Source organism: Mytilus trossulus, chromosome 2 (genome assembly GCF_036588685.1).
Source record: "Mytilus trossulus isolate FHL-02 chromosome 2, PNRI_Mtr1.1.1.hap1, whole genome shotgun sequence".
In the NCBI taxonomy this organism is placed as follows: Eukaryota; Metazoa; Mollusca; class Bivalvia; order Mytilida; family Mytilidae; genus Mytilus; species Mytilus trossulus.
Window position 1 is genome coordinate 27,777,014 of NC_086374.1, and position 20,822 is coordinate 27,797,835.

Consider the following 20,822-nt stretch of genomic DNA (forward strand, 5'->3'; position numbering starts at 1 on the left):
GAAACACGGAAAATAAATAAAGGAGAACACGAGGCACGCACGTCGAACCAAACACGAGAAAACGAGAAATAAAACTTCAAAACACGAAAACACGTGAACTAAAAAGGCCGAAAACGTTGCACGAAAATAACCCTTTACCACCCCCTTCTAAGGTAACCTGGAATAAGTAAGTAAGGTAAAGTAATATTATTTGTTAACAAAAACGGAATGTTTGCAAATTTTTAAAAAGTTCTCTCATCAAATTAATATTTGCTTTTAGTTTCAGACAACCATCTGACAGACTAAAATGAAATTTGCACATATTGAAAATAGTTCTTATAGACTAGATACAAATGAGTACGGCTTGAGAACTTAATAGACTATATTACCACTGTAGCCTAATACATAAGGATGACACACACAAGTTATTGAAACGTAATCCGGCCTATGGGTTCCTTTATGTTACATGTGTACGGATCTCAATGTCATATTATGAGGTTCTCCCACACTGGGAGGAAAAGTTTTCAGCAAAAGGATTTATACATGTGAAAGATAACTCAGAAAATCAATATTCTCAACATAATTGGGATTACCAAAATTATTATCATCAATATCCATATTATTATGATCATCACAACTCATATTATATAAATAATTATGGAACTGTAAATGAGAGTCATAGTGATTCAGAAAGTAGATGTGATTATGAAAATCAATGGTTTCAAGATACGTCTCCGGACAATACTCAAACTGTTACTCATTCGAATCTTATTGATGTATTAGCGTCAGACAACCAAGTAAGGACAAATTGTGATTCACAAAGTAATCAACCTAGGGACTATTTGGGACAAAATTTATATTTCCAAAGTAATAACATTGCCAAAACTTTACATGGAAATAATTTTTTATGGAAAACAAGCCTCAGTGTCCAACCGACATAATGGAACAATTAAATCATGAAAGTAGAGAGGATGATAAAAAGAAAGAACTTAATATTTTAACTTTTAATTGTAAAAATATACAAACATGCGGTATGTTTTTTGATAAACTTTTTAAATCAACAGATATATTTTTAATTCAAGAACATTGGCTGTTTAATTTTCAACTGAATTTACTTAATGAACTTCATCAAAATATTTGTGGAATTGGAAAAGCGGTCGATGATAAAGATCCAATAAATCCAACCAATTTACCTCGTGGTTATGGGGGAACAGGAATTTTATGGAGAAAAGACCTTGACAATTTTATTAATCCGTTAGATATTGGAAACGATAGAATTTGCTGTGTTGAACTTTTAGGATCTTCAAAGCTACTCCTAGTATCTGTTTATTTACCATGTAAAGGAACACCATCTGACTCATTAGAATTTTATAACTGTATAGACCAACTACATGAAATCGTTCAAAGTTATAGCGACTCTCACTCTATTATAATTGGTGGCGATTTTAACGAAAATATTTTAAGTAAAATAGATACGAGAAGAAACAAATATTTAGTAGACTTTTTGAATGAAAATAGTTTATATACTGAAGAAAATGGTATTACTTTTGTAAATTGTAGTGGTAAAGGAACTTCAACTATTGACTTTTTACTTTTTAAACAAGATTTTAAAGAGAATGTGATCAGTATGGAAACAATGGACAATGTAGCTACTAACGTGTCTGATCATTTTCCTGTTAAAGCAAAATTGAAATATATCATCAATGCTAAAGAAAAACTGAAATGTTCAAATTCAAATATTCTACCCTCTGGAAAAACTCCATGGAAAAAAATAGATAAAGACGCATATAAAACTTTAGTTGAAAATGGATTAGATAATTTTTCATCATCTTTAGAAAATAAATATGAAGTGGATATTGCTTTTCAAAATATGAACAGTTTACTCTTCAATTCAGCAAAAAGTTGTTGTCCAACTCCTCGAAAAAGATATAGAAAACCAAAATTAAAAGTAATGAATGAAGATATTTCTGGCGCAATTGCAATGAAAAAAAAGGCTTTTTATCAATGGAAGATTAATGGGCGGTCGGAAGATCCAAGGAATGAACTTTATATTCAGAAAAAAGAGACAACTTATAATTTACGTAAACACTGTCGCAAGGCAGTTGCGATGAATAGAATCGATGAAAGAGAAAAAATAATGGAAGCAAATATCAAAAACAAAAATTCATTTTATAGACTTATTAAAAAACAGAGGGGAAGATTAAGTAATCATATAGATGAACTATCTGTAGGAGACACAGTGTATAGTACAGAAAACAACATTTTAAGTGGATGGAAACATCATTTTGAAAATTTAACAAAAAATTCTATTCATGAACATTTTGATAACAAATATCAACAAAAGATCGAACAAGAATATATTGATATAATTGACATTTGTAGAGCTATGTTTCAGCACCAAAGTATTACTGAAAATGAAATAGTAGAAGCTTTGAAGTTATTAAATTTAAATAAATCACCAGATATATTTGGAGTTTCAACTGAAAACTTATTATATGGAGGACAATCTCTTATTTATCACCTTAAAGAACTCTTGGATAGTACTTTTAGACTTTGTTATATACCAGACGAACAGAAATTAGGGATAGTAATTCCGCTCTTTAAGAATAAAGGAAGTTGTAAAGACAGTAAAAATTATCGTGGAATAACAATTACTCCAACATTATCCAAACTCATTGAGGCTGTTTTAAAGATCAGAATTAATCCTGACATTATAAAATATCAAAATCCATTACAACGTGGCTTTACTAAAAGAACAGCACCATTAAACTGCTCTTTTATTATAGAAGAATATCACAAGGAATGTATCGAGTTAAATGATCAAATAATAATAACTATGCTTGATGCAAAATCTGCATTCGATGCTGTTAAACATGCTGGGCTTATCAGAAGATTATATCAAATGAAAATTCCGGAACAATCAATTTTAATTATTGATAATCTATATAAAAATGCTGTTTCTTGTGTTAAATGGAATAATCAAATATCGGACACTTTTAGAATAGAACAAGGCGTAAGACAAGGAGGGACTCTTAGTGCAGACTTGTACAAAATCTATATAAATACACTTTTAGACATTTTAGCTGATTCAGGATATGGAGGCAAAATTGGATCTATTTCTTGTTGTGCTCCTACTTGCGCAGATGATTTAGCCATTCTTAGTAACTGTCCGTATGAAACGCAAATTTTAATTGATATGGCCTTTGATTTTAGTAAACGTGAGGCATACTTACTACAACCAGCAAAAAGTTGTGTTATACAGTCTAAATCACGTCACCATGAGAAAGTAAATGAAAATTTTTGGAATTTAGGCAATTCTGTTCTTCCAACTTCTAATAAAGCAACACATATAGGAATATGTCGTACAGACGATGATTCATGTAAAGCAACAATAGATGAGAATTTAAAGAAAGCAAGAAGGACACTATATAGTTTAATGGGGGTTGGACTTTATGGCGAAAATGGACTAGATCCACAAACTTCAATGTCAATAATGAATACTTATATTATACCGATAATGTTTTATGGATTGGAAATAGTAATCCCTAGAGGAAGATGTTTAGAAACTTTAAATATCCAATTTAAGAAGTTCTTGAAACAATTGTTATCTTTACCAAAAACAGTAGCAGATCCTGCTATATATATGATTTCTGGGATGTTACCTGTAGAAGCTCAAATAGATGTAAAAATTTTAACTTTTTATGGAAATATTACTAGACAAGGAAAAAATTCTATTGAATGGCAACTAGCGGAAAGGCAATTAAATGTTAAATCTATTAATAGTAATAGTTGGTTTAGTTTACTGAGGAAAATATTTTTGAAATATGAACTTAATGATCCTGCACAATACTTAGTTAATCCAATTAGTAAATACCAATGGAAAAGGGAAATAACTTCCAAAGTTCAAAAATTCTGGATTGAGAAGATACTGAATCAAGCAAAACTTTATACCAGTTTAAGATACTTATCGTTGATATATAAACCAGGACAATGTCATCCTATTGCAAATACAAATACTATGAATTCAAGGGAAATTATTAGAATTCCTACAAAATTGAAAATAGCTACTGGGAGTTACATTCTGCAAACAGTTAGAGCCAAGTTTAAAAGTAATACAGAACTGTCTATATGCAAACTGTGTAATGAAACAGAAGAAACTTTACCACATTTCTTATTAACGTGTAAAAGTTTAGAAGATATCAGAAAACCAATTTTGGAAGATTTAATTAATTCCTGTAGTGAAGAACTAGCTGCTTTTAATATGAAAGGTGAACATTTTGACATTTTACAACTGATCATAGATCCCTTTAATTACATGACAATGTTAAGAAATGAAAAAGTTTTTAAAGTGATACAGAACATTATAGATCCAAAATGTAGGCGATTATGTTACAATCTCCATTGTGAAAGATATAGACTGTTGCAATTAGATGATATAAAGAAAAAGAAAAGAAAGTAACATTTTATGAATCCTAAGTGTCAATTGGTTGTCTACTCTTAAACAGTGATATCTTTAGATAAATATTTTTAGATTTTAAAATATTTAATGATTTGATGATATTGACATTAAGTCCAATTTTATCGTCAAGAATATGATGAACAATGTAAATAGTGTATAGTGATATTGGTGGAAGATATTTTTATTCATGATGTGAAAAACCAATACTCGGAAGAGGTGTGCCTACATTGGCAGAATATATATTACAGATACAGATACAGATACGTACAAACGCGTTTCGCTCCCCTGTAAAATTTGAAAATCACGATCATGGAAAAAGAAAATATGCAACCTCAGTTGCTTGTATTGTTAAACGAAGATGTTAATTCCTATTTAAGAGACAATTATTTAACTTCAAATATGGTAAACTACTCTCAATGTTTCTCATATCTTATAACTATCAACGTTATTTTGTTCTACTTGTAGACTAGTCCCAGAAAAAATAGCCTTGAAAGACGTCCACGTCATAAATACATTTGACTGCTTGTAGACCTATAATAGGATACCAGAACGGTGTAATTACGATGGGCACTTTGTTTACTTGTATCATGGAAGTATTATATTGACAGGAACTACTACGACCCGACTTCAAACGTTTCATCTGCGATGCCGCGCACAATTTAATGACATGTTAATTAGCTTTAAATATGGCACGTTATTTACATACCAGCGTGTGGTGCCCTACAATATTGTCATTCTCGGTTGCTTTCGGGATTACGGAAATAAATGAAGAAATCGAAAGTTGTGATAATTGTTTTTAGGAAACAGCAATCGGCAAACCTCGGCAGATTCCGTTTCCTTACAGCAGCATATGTGTGCCGATTGAGTGATTAATTCAAGTCATCATTAATTCTATAGAAAAACACATTGAGGATGGAAATTTGTTCCAAATTTATTGAATACATGGAAATGTCCCATTTTTATTGATTTATTTTTTTCGGTAGAAATTGTACTATATGTAATATATATATTGCAAGTTGTGATTATATAATAACTACTGTTTACTCCACTGAGTGGCACATATTTCCTGCATATTTAAGACGATTGTAAATGATCGTTCTGATAAAATCAAAAGATCAAAGAGATTTTAGATAAATGTAGGAATTATTAAGCTTCGCTCTAAATCCAGGGTATGATCATTGGTTGGTCATATACGAATGTTCAGCTGAACCCCGATGTGTTGAAATTTTTTAAGTACTGCGACTCAAGGATTTGTATAGTGACATTATTCAAATTATTGTGCTACTGTTCAATACTATTTGCCAGTATCATTTGGTCAGATAGTGATAACATATATTTTAAGGGACAGAAATGTATTACATAATTAGCTTTATAACTTAGTTAGATCTCTGTTTTCTACTGCTATATTTTGTTGATTGGTACTTGCTCGATTAATTTTTGTATTGTAAAATTGAAATTTCTACTTTCCAGGATTATCCAGTAACTTAACCGTATATATTATTCTAAACTTCACAGTTTTAACATTTATCAAATATATTTATTGTTAACCGGCGCTAACCGGAACACACCTTAATCGCGATTTAAACTTCACCCACAAACTAATAAAATAATGTCACTCACTATTTCAAATCGTTGTGGAATAATTAATTCTGGGCCGATTTTCATTTTTTATGCATCAGTTGATTTGTTTAAATAAGTTGTTCACGAATAAAGGTCTACCGACACAATTGAAATAAGTAAAGGCGTTTTAGGACAGGTAATATTGTTAGGCAGTCTCGATTAAAACCATGTGATTGATAAGAAGTATCACTGGTCAATTATGACTGCGGCATCGCAGATAGTCACAAAAGAAATTAACGACAGCGTACTAATTAGACAGTTTCCATATCTTTTCTACAGGGCTACCGGGTTATAAATAAATGCTAATTAATGGTTGTAGTTCCTGTCAATATAATACTTCCATGCTTGTATATTCTATTTATATGGGGAAATCAGTTAATTTTAGTATTACTTGTAGTACTCATTCTATCGAGACAGGCCATGTTTCTCTGTATCTGTATAACATGTATAAGAAATTCAAAGGAGCACTTCTTTTCAGAATCAGTTTAAAAGTTCACAATATATATAAACAGGACTATATTTACAGGGGTCTTCGATATACAAAAAAAATCCACTCCCGTTGCAGAGGTATTAAGTCATTTCGACTTTTTCGTACCTTGACATGTCATGAGTGGATCTTGGTCTAGTGGTTACTACCAATGACTACCATGACTACAGTGCTGAAGGAACCTAGTTTGATTCTCACTCAGGGTGCTTGAAGTACATCACTCACACACAATGACACACATCTCTGTTATCCAGATCAGGCCTACCTACCTTCTTACCTAGCATCTATAACCATTTTGTACCATTGCCATTTCATACCTAAATACCTTTACCATATTGTACCATATGGAAAAAATGTTTGATGTTACACACAGTTATGGTGTCACTTTTGGGAACATTGTATGTAAATGTCAAAGTCATGTTCTAGGGAAGTGTTGTAATATTGTCTTTCAGTATAGTCTTACTCTATAAACACATTTTTATTTACTTTGAATTAAAGAAGACAGGGGTATACCTGTTAAGCAAAGAAAAATGTGAGGAAAACATATTGTTTCCATGATTGAAAGAAGATGTGAAATATACAGTACATGGCCATAAGGATTTGTCACCTACAATTTGTTTCTATTTATTTCATATAAGCATCATAAATCTAGTATGTTTTTTTAATCAGTAAAATAACACCTATTTGTATCAGTAGAAAACAAAAATAGCTGAAGAAAAAAATATGACCAAATAAACAAAAATACTTCAGACCTTTCAACCCATACTTTGTAAATATCCAACTGTACATGTTATCAAAATAAAGTTTTACAAAAAATACTCATGAATTTAAGTTCACTGACTGTTTGATTTTTTATGCCACTAATTTTTTTTATCAGAGGAGGAGGCTGGATTGCACAGAGAAAGCAATTAATTGATTGTTAGTTTACTAAATGTGAAAGGTAATTGCTTTCTCTGTGCAATCCAGCCTTCTCCACCATTAGAAAAAATTTAGACACCATATGTTTTTTATTGATGTCTAAAATAATATCATTTATAACAAAAAAAATTGTACTGTTACTGTTGCGTTATAAAAAATCTCCTAATTTGATTTTTTGCAGTTGTACCCAAGTTTGGGTCAAATTATTATAAGTTAAAAAATTGATCAACATTCTAATTGAAATGATTATTTTACATGTACATGAACATGAACATGTATGTTGCAAGTAATAATTGAGTTTTCACTTTGGTCTTTGGACAATTTGTGTAAAAAATGCATTTTTTATTGTTGTTTGTCCTTGTTTTCTTTAACCATACATGTATGTAGAATTATAAAAGATTAGAAAAAAACCCCTACAAACTGCAATTTATATTAGTGGTGGCGAAAAAAATAATTGAAAGTACATGTAGCCTAAAAATATTGTTTTTGCTGAAGGGGTGGCGAGAAAGAAAATTATTTTGTGTAAAGTTGTGAATCAGTTATATAAAACCGAAAAACAAATGCATGAAGGTAAATACTACCTACTGTCTTCTTATTTTGATCATTATTGGTTTCTGTTCACTTTTAAGTATTGTGATATCTTACATATACATATATGTATGATCTTTTTCTTTTAGATTTCTGCTGAGGGTGATCGTGGTGATGACAGATTTGAACATTTATTATTAAGACTAGGCTGTCCACCTCTGTTTACAACATTACGTATCAATACACTTATTCATGAGACAAGCACAGTCATTACTTCCCTTAGAAAGGAAATAGAAAAGGTAATCAAATACACGAACATCATTCTGGATTATTCAACTAAAGTTGGCTAAAGATCTGGTTTATAGTCATGATAGTATATGCTAATTATGGCATTATATGCATTCTGAACTCATCTGGTCAGAAGGCTATGTGATTTTTTAGCTTTAGTAGATCTAAACATGCTAAAGAAAAATAACTGACCAGCAGGATCAGCCGAAAATATCACTCAACTCCTTATGACTTAAATGTATGTTTTTTTTGTGTTTTGTGTCAAACTATAGACATTTTAGAATAAAGAGCCTTAGAGTTAATAACAGCAAGAATGATCAGCTGAAAAGTCAACTTGACAGAAATCATGGTCCACTCTTTAAAGAAGTTATTGTCCGTAAAGGGTGATTTTTACCCATGTTTATTTTGCATTTTTTCCTGAAAATACTCATTTTTTTTTTATTTCTTTGTATCCATGGTATCCATTTTATGCAAAATATCAGAACAGCATAAAAAGCTCCTTTTGTCATTTTTATATATAAAGAAGTGTCATATTCTTGTGATATGTTAGGCACGTAAATTTTTTTTCAATTTCTGTTTGAACTTTTGTTTTGTTTTTTTCAGGAGTATGGGTACATAATAAAAAATGTAGATGTAGCTCAAAACACTCAACATGCTAAAACCAGGAACTTTTGTAATAACTGTTTTTTATGCATTGCCTTTTTACCAGTGATATGGAATAAATTTTCTTAATTAGTGATGATCAAAATTTTCCCAATGTTACTGATGCCCAGGAATTTAAAAGTGAACCTTGCGATCTGGTAAAGACCATGTGATATTCATCCATTAGATACGAAGCCTTCAGAACAATGTCTTGCATCAAATAAAACAAAAAGCGTTCTCAAGTTAACTTTAAGCAAACTGTATATTACAAATATATTTGCCCTATTTATATCTTTGGAAACTTTTGCTCTTCTTCTCACCTAGAGCAACACACATTGTGACATCATAATTAACTAACCAAGCTTCGTACTTCAGGGCCTTATTTCAGTATCTAATGTCCTGATGTTGACTGGCAGGTGAAACATGTGGACCTGCTTTTAAATAAAATTGCAGTCTCATGAAGTGTTTGTGGGTACTTTATTTGATAAAATTATTGACAACCCTATATACCAAGGTATCCATTTAGGGAGATTCTATCAAGAGTAAACACAAAGACATTGGTTCACCAGATTGAGTTTTCATTTTCTTACTAGATCAAAGAAAGACAACTGTCTTCATCCTATTTCTGATCAATAAATGGATAAAGAATTTCATACATTGCTGACTTCAATCAATATGAATCCAATAGTGTCATTGACTTATAGTGGATTTAAAATTTCTGTGTTTTTTTTTTATTTCAAACTTAATCCAAAATTTATTGTTTAGTCATTGTCCAATATTGTTATTGTTTAGTCATTATCCAATATTGTTATTGTTTATCATGAATAAAAGAGAGATCAATTTCAGTTTTTGAATTTGAATTTCAGAATTACAGATTACGAGGATTAGACATGCCAGATATATCCCTCCATCCTGTTCTTCATGATATAATAGTTATAAAAAACAATGGACCAGTGCACAGAGAAAAGGTAAGGTATAAATGTGTAAAAGAGGGGAAAAAGATACCCCCCTAGGATGTTATTAAGCAACATGTTATAATTGTGTTTAACCTTATTTGAGAGATATAAACACAGGCAATTTTTGTTCAACATGTGCATAAAAAGATATTTGATAACAAAAGGAAGCTGACTGAAGTAATCTAAATTATGTATTTATGTTTCTCTAATTCTATGGAAATTTATCCCTTTCCGAACCCATTGTATAAAAAAATTTAATCAACGTGTGGTTGCTGGTGATCTCAAAAGATCATTGGATGATTTTTTAGTTAACTGGATGAATCAAAATTTGATAACAGGTGTTAATGAAATTGACAACTTCGTGCAATGTGAAAGGCACTCGAAGGGGATTTTCGGTTAACAAAAAAAGAAAATGTCTTTTTAATCATTAGAGAAACAGATTCTTACATAGTTACTCGTGGATTATCGGATTTATCCAATCTTGATAGTTAAATTATAAATTATAAAGTCCTCGCCGAGGCGGCTCGGACTTTAAAATTGATAATTTAACTATCTCGATTGGATAAATCCGATAATCCACTGGTATCAATGTAAGAATCTATATTTATACAAGTTTTTTGGAAAAGCCTATATCAGGCATCATACACTAATTCAATTTCTCAACTTGATTCTAACAAATAGAAGAAGTACAATGACTTGACATAGCTTGTCTGTCTATACTTTGACTTTTCTGCAAAAACATTTTACTTATGATATATATAAATGTAAATCTAGATGGTTACATACAAGTAGTCAAAGATCTAACTTTATATAACATATTTGACCTGGAAAGACAGCCCAAAACAGTCAAAAGATCATTATAATGTATTCCTTGTCATCTGAAAGAGTAAATAGTCTCACATAATTTGACCTGAAAGATTTGAATTTTTACTACAATTGTCAAAATACCAACTACATGTTGGTAAAATCACTGAATCCTAAGAAAAGATAAGCCTCTAACTATCTAATTGAAGACTAGACATGTACAATACCTTGACTGTATCAGATTTAATTTTTAAAAGAAGAATTAACTTTGCTACAGTACATGTTTTATTATAAGTGCCATTCTATTTATAGGTTAAGAAAGAAGTGATTGTAGATTTACTATGTGGTATGGCTGTGCTGAGAGGAGCTGATGTGTTTGTACAGGGTATATTAGGATGCCCCTCAGGTATAAGGTTTATATGTGTTGGTAAAATTTCTGCCTCCTAGCAAGCGTGAAAGATCAAATATATATATAAACTATTGTATGTATCACATATGCTGTTTACATGTCATACCAATTAGGAAAAATCTCTAAGATATTGGGACAATAGACAGGGGAACAATAGTTTATTTACACTCTTTTATCAAATAAATGAAAAAAGATATGGGGTATTTGTCAAGAGACAGTTACCCAACAGCACAAATAACAAAATCACTAGAGGGCAACACATTTTTATGATTTCATGGTTTAAACTTAAATGGCAGGGACAACTTTATATAAGGAACCACTGGTGTACCCTTCACAAAAGTATTGTTGATTTGTAGAAACAATTTGCAATGGAGATAGTTTAATCATTGACAGTGATTGCTAATAGAAGTGACAGTGATGTAACAACAAAACATACGTGCAAACTGAAAAAATCAGTTGGAAATGGCTTTACTCATCAAATATTCATGAGGCACAAATACAACAAACAAAAGACCCCAAGTACTTATCAAAAGTACTCATTGTTACTGCATGTCATGCACTGATGATATAAGCAAAGTTCACCTATATTTGATAAATGGCATGGTTGTACAGTGTACATATCTGTCTGGCAGTTTTTATATGACATTGAGCTTATATTTTCATATTTTATTGGTAAATATTAAGTTTTAGTGGGTGTCTTTTTCTCAGATTAGTTATATGGAATTATTCACAGTGACCATATTCATCTTTTAGGCTTCATTCAACCTTAACCTTATTTTCATGGTTTAAAGGTTAGTGTTTAGTTTTTATGGTTAGGTCATTTCCTCACATACACTAAACAAAAGGTAAGCTTTCTATGGTTGGTGAAATGCTAAGAAGGTGTTCATGTAGGTCTGGCAGGTTTATAGGTTAGTGTTTAGTTTTTATGGTTAGGTCATTCCCTCACATACAATAAACAAGTGGTAAGCTTTCTATGGTCGGTGAAATAATAGGAAGGTGTTCATCTTAGTCTGGCAGGGTAAATTATACCTTGACTTCATTTTCATGGTTCAGTGGTCAATGTTAAGTTTATGTTTATGTTTTTTCCTCAGGATATGAAGAATCATGTTGATGATATTTTCCAGGTACCAGAGCAGAAGACAGAGTATCAGTGTTTGCTGATTTAGATGGTAAATGTTTACGAGGACTAACTAAACCATATGAAGGACAGAAATTATTTGTTGGTAATGGAATTGTGAAATATTCAAGAGAAGAAGTTTACTGCAATGAACAACCACTTAGGTATATTCTTTATTCTGTTTTTATCATTATATGTACACAAATATAATGTACTCCAGTGATAAGCTATTCTTTAAAATGATGATATGAAGTTAGAGACTAAATATTTCTCAGTAGAAGAACATATTTATAATATGTTTCAATAGATATTTTGTACATGTATATTTTCTTTATTTCAGTGGTATAGGTGTGTTAATGACAGAACCACTGTATGAAGCCCCTAGTTTAAGTGGAACATGTGTCAATATGATATTTCCTCAAAATTTACCTTCAATTGTATGCAGTCATATACTTGATCCACAACCAGGGGAGACAATTCTTGACATGTGTGCTGCTCCAGGTAAATGTATGGTGAAAAAAAACATTTAGAAGATTCCTTTTTATTTGGGACTTTCTATATCAAGCATATGATATTGTAAATGTTTAGTATGCAAGTATGCAAATCTTTCTTGATAATGGCTACATCAAACTTGATTGAATAATGTGGTGGTAAATGGGTTATTTGAGGCACAAGACATAAATGTTTGAATGGGTATAATTTCTCTTCATAAGGCTACTCCAAACACCCTTGTAAATAGGTTATTTGTGGCACTTGAAATTTATGTACATGTTTAAGAGGGCATTGATAAGGTTACACCAAACTTGATTGTAAAAAGGTTATTGTAGGCATTAAACATAAAAACTTATATGGCAATAATTCTCTCTTGACGTGCACGAAGGTAATCCAAATATCATTGTTAATATGTTATTGGAGGCATTATAAATAAATGATTACTTTGAATTTTAAAGAAGAAACCCATGAGAGTTAAATATAATTTGAAAACTCTAAACACTTAAGACACAATTCATGGATGAACATTTTATATATTAGTTTTGCCATTCAGCAACTCAATGAAAATACAACCACAGAAAGTGTGCACATGCCTTATTCTAATATAAACTCATGGCAGCAAAACTCATAAGTCATAAACATTATTTCTGAAAATAATTTCTCATTAAGCCCTTTATCAGAAATGGAAAAATAATCGTCTATTATTTAAGTAAAGCTAAGCTATAATATCAAAGTATTATAGAAGATGTAAAAAGTTCACAAGGTGTAATGGATTTAAGTGACATTTACACAGCAGGTTATTTGAATAAAAAAAAACAACAAAAAAACTATCCCAAAATTCTGTTGTTTATTCAAATGAGTACATCATTTATATTTTCAGGTGGAAAAACAACTCATTTAGCTGTGTTAATGAAAAATAAGGTATCTAACACTGATATTTTAATTTCTGTTTCTAAGATGTAGTTGGAAGGGAAGTCTAAACATTTGCAGGTTTAATTAGAAAATATGTCTGATATAGATTTTTTAAAATTTCTTACTGAAATGAAAATTTGAGATATATAACTATTACATGTTTTTTACCTTCAAAATTATTCAAGTTTATACTAAATAGTTTGAACTTAAAAATCGTCAACAACATTATTCATTACAACAGAGGTTCTTTCTCTATAATGGGAAGGTGAATGAATTATTCTTAATACTGACTTCAATGGAAAATGGAATGAAAACATATGACAAAAAAGATTCTATTTTCCTTAAAAAATACCACACTTATTTATTTAAGGGGAGACTAGTGGCAATAGATAAAACTGTACAGAAAATTGAAAAGATACAGACACATGCTAAAGAATGGGATATAGATATGATTGAGATATATCCATATGATTCCACAAAGATGGTGGACAAGGAGGCAGGTAACAAACAAAATTACAGTCACTCTTATTAATGGGGCAGGTAACAAATAGAAATATAATGACTCCTATTGATATTAATCAGTTTGCATTTTTTTATATATATTTTTCAGAAGCCTTTGATTACTGTTGCAAAAATATGCATTTAAGCTATAAAGATGATAAGCAATATGTAGTTTGTATACTGTTACTAGGATATGGAATAACCATACAGTATTCTGTAGTCATATGATACAGTTTAACCATGTTTTATTTTGTTAACAGTGGGTTTGTTGCAATTGAATATCACGAAGAATGAGTATATATTGTAATTCCATTTCAGATACTTTTGGTGGACCTCCTTTTCCAAAAGAAACTTTTGATAGGATTTTATTAGATGGACCATGTAGTGCATTAGGACAGAGACCATCTATAAGAAATAAAATGTCATTAAATAGCTTAAAATCTTATTCTACCTATCAGAGAAAATTACTAAAAGCTGTAAGTAAATATTTAAAATCATGTAAAAAAATATTTCATCTAACTAAAGGAGAACAGACTAAGTGTTTATAGTATGAAATAAGAATATTTATGTTAGATGATTTTCCTTGTTTTGAGAAATAATTTGTCAGCCTTGTGTGATTCCATTGATTGGTCTAATGACTAAAAAAGACAATCTGTTTATACTAAAACCTTTAATCGATATATTTTTATGCTGTTAAAAAAAGCTTTTGCCTTTTAAGAATTTGATATTCAGATATTATATCAGTTGTATTCACTGTAATTCTCCTTAGGTTACATGTATGTAAATGACTGATATCCCTTTATGAAAATTTACAAGCAACAAAAGAACAAAAGCATGCACAACTATAATAACAAAATAAAAAAAAAAACAGATAATAGAACTAATGAATTAGATGCAGTTAAATATCTAAAAATATATTTTACTTTCAAATGCCTTTTTTGTAAATAACAGTGTTGTGATTGAAAGTTAAAATACAGTAAAAAGGTTGAATTTTTTTTTTATAAGATTTATCAATTTTAGGCAGATCAGCTTTTAAAACCTGGTGGAACATTGGTGTACAGTACATGTACATTTAACCAAGAAGAAAATGAAAAACAAGTTGTTTGGGCATTGAAGACATTTCCTGAGTTATCTCTAGAACCACAGGTATGTTGTCACATATTATAGAAATAATAGTTCTTCTATCAAATGTTTTGACTTAATTGGAAATGGAATTATTGAAACTGTTATAAAGTTAGTATATTTTATAAGAATATTGAATTTTTGACACAAACTTTAAGTGGTTCTGTTTCTATTTTGCAAATTGAATATAACACTTTTCAGCTATATAAGATTTATTATGGGTTTCCAATAAGTGAAATTCTACACTTTTTGAATGTGAAAATGGACAAACATGCTGCTTGTGTCCATGATTAATTTTTCTGAAGATTTGCATTAGAAATCAAATTATGATATATGACTTTTTGGGGATGAGGTGGATTCATTTATTTTCGTGGGTACCAATTTTCGTGGATTAAAGGAAACTTACATGTTCATGAATATTTATTTTTGTGGTTTTGGTGAAGTCTACATACAAGCCTATAGAAAAATTGTTATTCGTTGAACATTTAATTTCGTGGTTAGACTATACCCACGAAAGCCACGAAAATTGGTATCCAATGAATAATAATGAATCCACAGTATACATTTTAGAACTGTTTTTTTCTCAAAAGTATCTAAAAATTCTTCTTCAAACCAATGGGACTTCTACACTGAACTATCAGATGTAATAATCATTCATCGTTACAATTGGTTTGTGTTCATATAGCAAAAATTTTGACATTACCAGTTTTTTCCGGCAGAAAAAATTTTTTGAGGGCATTGATAGGACATTTGAGGGCCAAAGTAGAACAAATTTAAGCGCCACAATTTTAACCCATTTTAGCGAAATTAAATTTGTCAAAGCCCATTTTAGCGGAGTAATATTAACCCTTTTTAGTAAATAAATAATATACAATAAATTAAAAAATGTTTAATAGACTCAAGACAGCACAATATAAAACAATATAAAAAACATGTCCATTAAAATTCAGCACTCATGTTAAAAGTCTGTTCAAGCCTGGAATTGTAACCTAGAGAATGTACATAATGGGTCAAGATATACCCCCTGTACAATATACTGTTCATAGAATTGCATTAGGGACTGCTATTTCTCTTGATCTTTTCTCAATCGTGGTGCACATTCCTGTATACTTCGAATCTTTATATATGTTGTTGTTTGTAAGTGGCTATCGAAAATACAGCGCTTCTGCATAAAGTGTCTTGTTTTTAGATGATCTCACCTCTTCAATCCCTAGAAAATAATTTTTTACTGAATATTTGTTATATAAATCAATTGGTAATATCCTTTATCTATGTTGTTATGTAAAAAAAAAAGTCCTTTTAAAAATTTGAATAATAAGGTTCTAGTATTTATCTCTGAATGTGGTATTTGGAGGGGCAAAGGGAGCTGATGTTGACAGTTTTACTCAGTATTATGCATAACAGGAGATTTCTTACCCTCAGGCCTGTTCCTCTCCTTTTGGTGTAAATGTTATTCATTTCTGTTTATCTATACCTTGATTTGTCTCTGCCTTATGGATTACCAAGACTTGAACATTGGTGAATAACTGTTGTCTTCATTCACTGATAGTTGAAATAATTAAAAACTGTAATTAAACTTTGAGAGTCTAGGAACATTTAACAAATTTTATTGGCAATAGATACTATTTGAAACCAATCCTGTTGAAGTTTGATTGCGCCATTTCAACATTTATACCATAAAATTGTTCAAAATTCATACTTTTACATACATGTATCTACATGTATATTATACTGAGAAACTCCCAAACAAGGAAAGAATTTATGTAGTCTTTTAGGAAATGTACTTCAATAAGTATCACATTCTTTGAAATTTAGCTGTTTCTTAATCAAATTGTTAGTTTTGTTTTAACTATTTTTTTAAGGTACATTTTCCATAAGTTTGACTTAATTTGAATCACATCCTTTAAGATTAATAAATCTTTTTTATGATTGAGGTTATAATTTTGAAAAATCTTTGGTGTATTGGAGCTTTCTCAAGTTATTATTGTTCTGAAAGACATCAGAAGATAAATATTTAACATTTAACATTTTATCTACAGGTACCACATTTAGGACAGATAGGACAAGTATGTGAAGGTCTGACTGATGACCAAAGACAAAAGCTTCAGTTTTATGATCCCGGTGCCTTTTCCTCACAGCTATCTGTTGATAATGACACTATAGGATTTTTTATTGCAAAATTTAAGAAAATAAATAAATGAATTACAAATTGCATGACATTTGTTTTACCTTTTAATTCAATACTAAGTAAGTTGATCTACCTTTTATCATATCATAAGAAGTTTGAAAGGTTGTTAGGGGAGATTTATACTGGTTGTGTTTGCAGTATAGATTTTAACATTTTGATTTGAAATGTGTTCCATTGCTAAAGCTTTTAACTAACTAATCATAGTTTTCAAGATAATAACATTGAGTTTAATATCCTTTTAGTATTAATGGAATATATTATTGATACTTATTATATGAGTAAAGGAGACATATGATACATGAGTCAATATTCAGCCTCAACAAAAGTTCAGGGCTTATACAATGTGTCAAACTCTAAATTGCCTAGGTAAATAATAATTGTGAATTAATTTAACAAGGCTTACTAATTAAAGCCATCAATATCAAATAACTTAAATACAAAAGCATTAGAATATAATTGAAAAAATCCTCTGATGAAATTCATGTCTTTGGGCAGGTATGTAAAATAAACTTTAGCCCTAACACTTTTTAATTCTAATCAAATTTTGCACATTTTGAAATTTTGCTCTATTTGTATCATGTGTTAAATAACCAAAGTTGATGTGGTTTTGCAACTATTGAAGATCTACTTACCCTTCTGGAGCACCTGAGATTACTCTCAGTTTTTGGTAGGGTTCATGTTGCTTAGTCTTGAGATTTATATGCTGTGTCTTCTGTACTAATATTTGTCTGTTTGTCTTTTTCGTCAATTTATTTTTTATCTATGAGATTGACTGTCCCTCAGTTATCATTATCATTAAAATGCTAGATATTTTGATAGACAACATGTATAGTGAGTTTAGTGGATTGATATTTCAGTAGAAAGTCTATTCCAATTGGTGCAAATTATGCACCACTATTGCCTACCTGATTTTTGTTATCATACAGCAGAATTCACACATAACCTTATCAAAGACCAAAAACAGCATTTTAATGAATGCTTACATCTGGTATATCCAAGCGAGCTTGAGATTATGGATACCACCAACAGTAGAAGTCATCTTTATATATTGACAGTTTCCTCCATGTGGACTCAGACCGACGAATTCAACCTATAAAAACCTTTGACAAACGTGATGATGTCAACTTTGCAGTTGTTAACTTCCACTTTCTGAACAATAACATACACTATGCTCCTAAAATATATTTGAAATATGCTCTCATATTGAGATATCGCAAGTGTACAATAGTTCCCCTGTTTCAGTTTGTAAGATTTCGGGTAACATTCACTTGAGATAAGACAACTTGAAATGTATTTGAAAGAATTACAGTAAGTAAGTAAGTAAATAGTTTATTATAGTGTCACGATTCAATATACATCATCATATACAATATAAAAAAATCTTTAAAACAATATTAGATCCCTGCCTTTAAGACATATGAGACACTTTCATTCTTTTCAAAATTAAAAAATATGTACTATAATATAAAAGAAATATTTAAATACTAAAACTTTTCATGATACTAAAAATTCTTAAAAAAACTCTTTTAAGTCCATTTATACAATCAATAGTGATTAAAAATTTACAAATTAATCTTCCTACGTTTAAACATAAGATGTAATGTCTTGGCTAATAAAACCTGAGCATGATCACAGTTCATAATAAAATCAAATTTCTCATCAGAGTTAAAAGCATTAAAAGTGTTATTCAAAACATTAATAAAATTAAAAAGTTCTTCTCTTATATCTGAATAAAAATTACAGTCTATTAAAAAATGTTGTTCTGTCTCTATAAAATTGTCATTACAGAAAAGACAAAGTCTATCACATAATGGAGTGGTCGGCTTGGTGTAACGTCCGGTCTCAACCGCAAGTGGCAGCGATCCACATCGAAAGTTTGATAAAATGCGTCGATGGTCACGAAATTTGACTGTTTTAACAAATAAACTAGTTTTACAATTGTTTTTGAACCTTCTGAATGTTCTAAGCTTGTTTCCATTTATAGAATTTGTATCGTCAAAAACATCAGCTAACCATTTTTCTTGATCTATAGCAGTTAATTTGTCTTGAGCCATTCGTAGCTTTTGTTTGGTCGTTATGCTGAAATTGATTAAAAAGTTCAATTCTGATTTTCTCAGTAAAGCTAATACACGTGAATGCCAAGATCGTTGTTTAGTCTTACTAGTTTCATGGATAGTCCGAACTATTCTATCATCTTCTAAATTAGAAAGTTTGAAAAACAATCTCATAACTTCAATGTTCTGTTTTGTTTTAACTGTGGTCCATCCCATATCTCCACGAACGGCTAGATTGGTGGAGTTTTTAAAGGCCCCTAAAAAGTATCTACATGCCCTATTTTGCACAGTTTCTAGTTGTTTATGTTCCGATATACCCCAGATACTGGGTCCTACTAAATTGCGCTCGGGAGCGCCCGGGTGAAGAAAAAGCGCCCGGGGAAAATAAAAAGCGCCCGGAGAAGAATATATAGCGCCCGGGGAACAGAAAAAGCGCCTGGGGAAAATATTTAGTTATTTTTTTGGCATGAGACAACTTTGTTACGTTATGGACATTGATTTTAAAAAAAATTTAGACAAGTAATTTGCAAATTCAGATAGTAGACATTTGTAACAAAGCACAAAAACAAGTATGAAAACTTCAATTTTAACAATAATATATGAATACTATTTAGAAAGACTGATAATAATATTAATGGATCACAGTTTATGCGGAAGATTTATTACATGTAGGACATCAAAAGACATGTTTCACCATGCAGTTTCGAAAATATAAGACCTCAGGCACCGATTGTTTTTTGTAACCGGCAAAATATACATTTTGATTGAGGACAATGACTTTCATGATTCTTCTATCCCTACATACTCTTATTTATATTTATTTACTTACTTATATACAATTTTGAAATCTAAAATGTAAAAGTACAACAACACTTTAGATGTAGCATCGTACATATCCCCATTTTTATTAAGGACAAAACAAGCAATGATAAGTTATTTTTTCAGGAAAAAAATATTGTTATGAAGTATTATCATTTTCTCCTCCCGGGCGCTTTTTCTGTTCCCCGGGCGCTATATTTTCTTCTCCGGGCGCCTTTTCTTCACCCGTGCGCTCCCGGGCGCATTTTAGTAGGATCGCAGATACTTGATCCGTACAACAATACAGGTTGAACAAGGTTTTCATATAATTTTTCGTATATTACAAAGAGGATGTCCGTCTGAGGCTTTGTTTGTTTATACATAAGTAAAAACAGAGATGAATATGAAAAGTTCCTTAGTTTTAACAGTTGATGATGTTTAAAATAGCTATCTGATCTTATGTGGGAAACTACTTGCTTCTCATAAAAAAAATTGTAGACAAACTTAATTCAAATGTAAAATTACAGTTAATTATAGCATAATCATTA

At 30.5% G+C, this 20,822-nt stretch overlaps 1 protein-coding gene across 1 annotated transcript; it reads left to right on the top strand.

Annotated features, from left to right (window-relative positions):
• The first annotated feature begins 4,731 nt into the window (after positions 1–4,731).
• On the top strand, positions 4,732–17,446 carry LOC134705007 (tRNA (cytosine(72)-C(5))-methyltransferase NSUN6-like). The gene is made up of 11 exons (XM_063563779.1): positions 4,732–4,840; positions 8,141–8,290; positions 9,788–9,889; positions 10,994–11,087; positions 12,215–12,371; positions 12,548–12,708; positions 13,580–13,620; positions 13,982–14,111; positions 14,431–14,588; positions 15,133–15,258; positions 17,274–17,446. Exons 1-11 carry the CDS (start codon positions 4,748–4,750, stop codon positions 17,433–17,435), a joined length of 1,374 nt encoding a protein of 457 aa, XP_063419849.1. The 5' UTR covers positions 4,732–4,747; the 3' UTR covers positions 17,436–17,446.
• Positions 17,447–20,822: the final 3,376 nt, after the last annotated feature.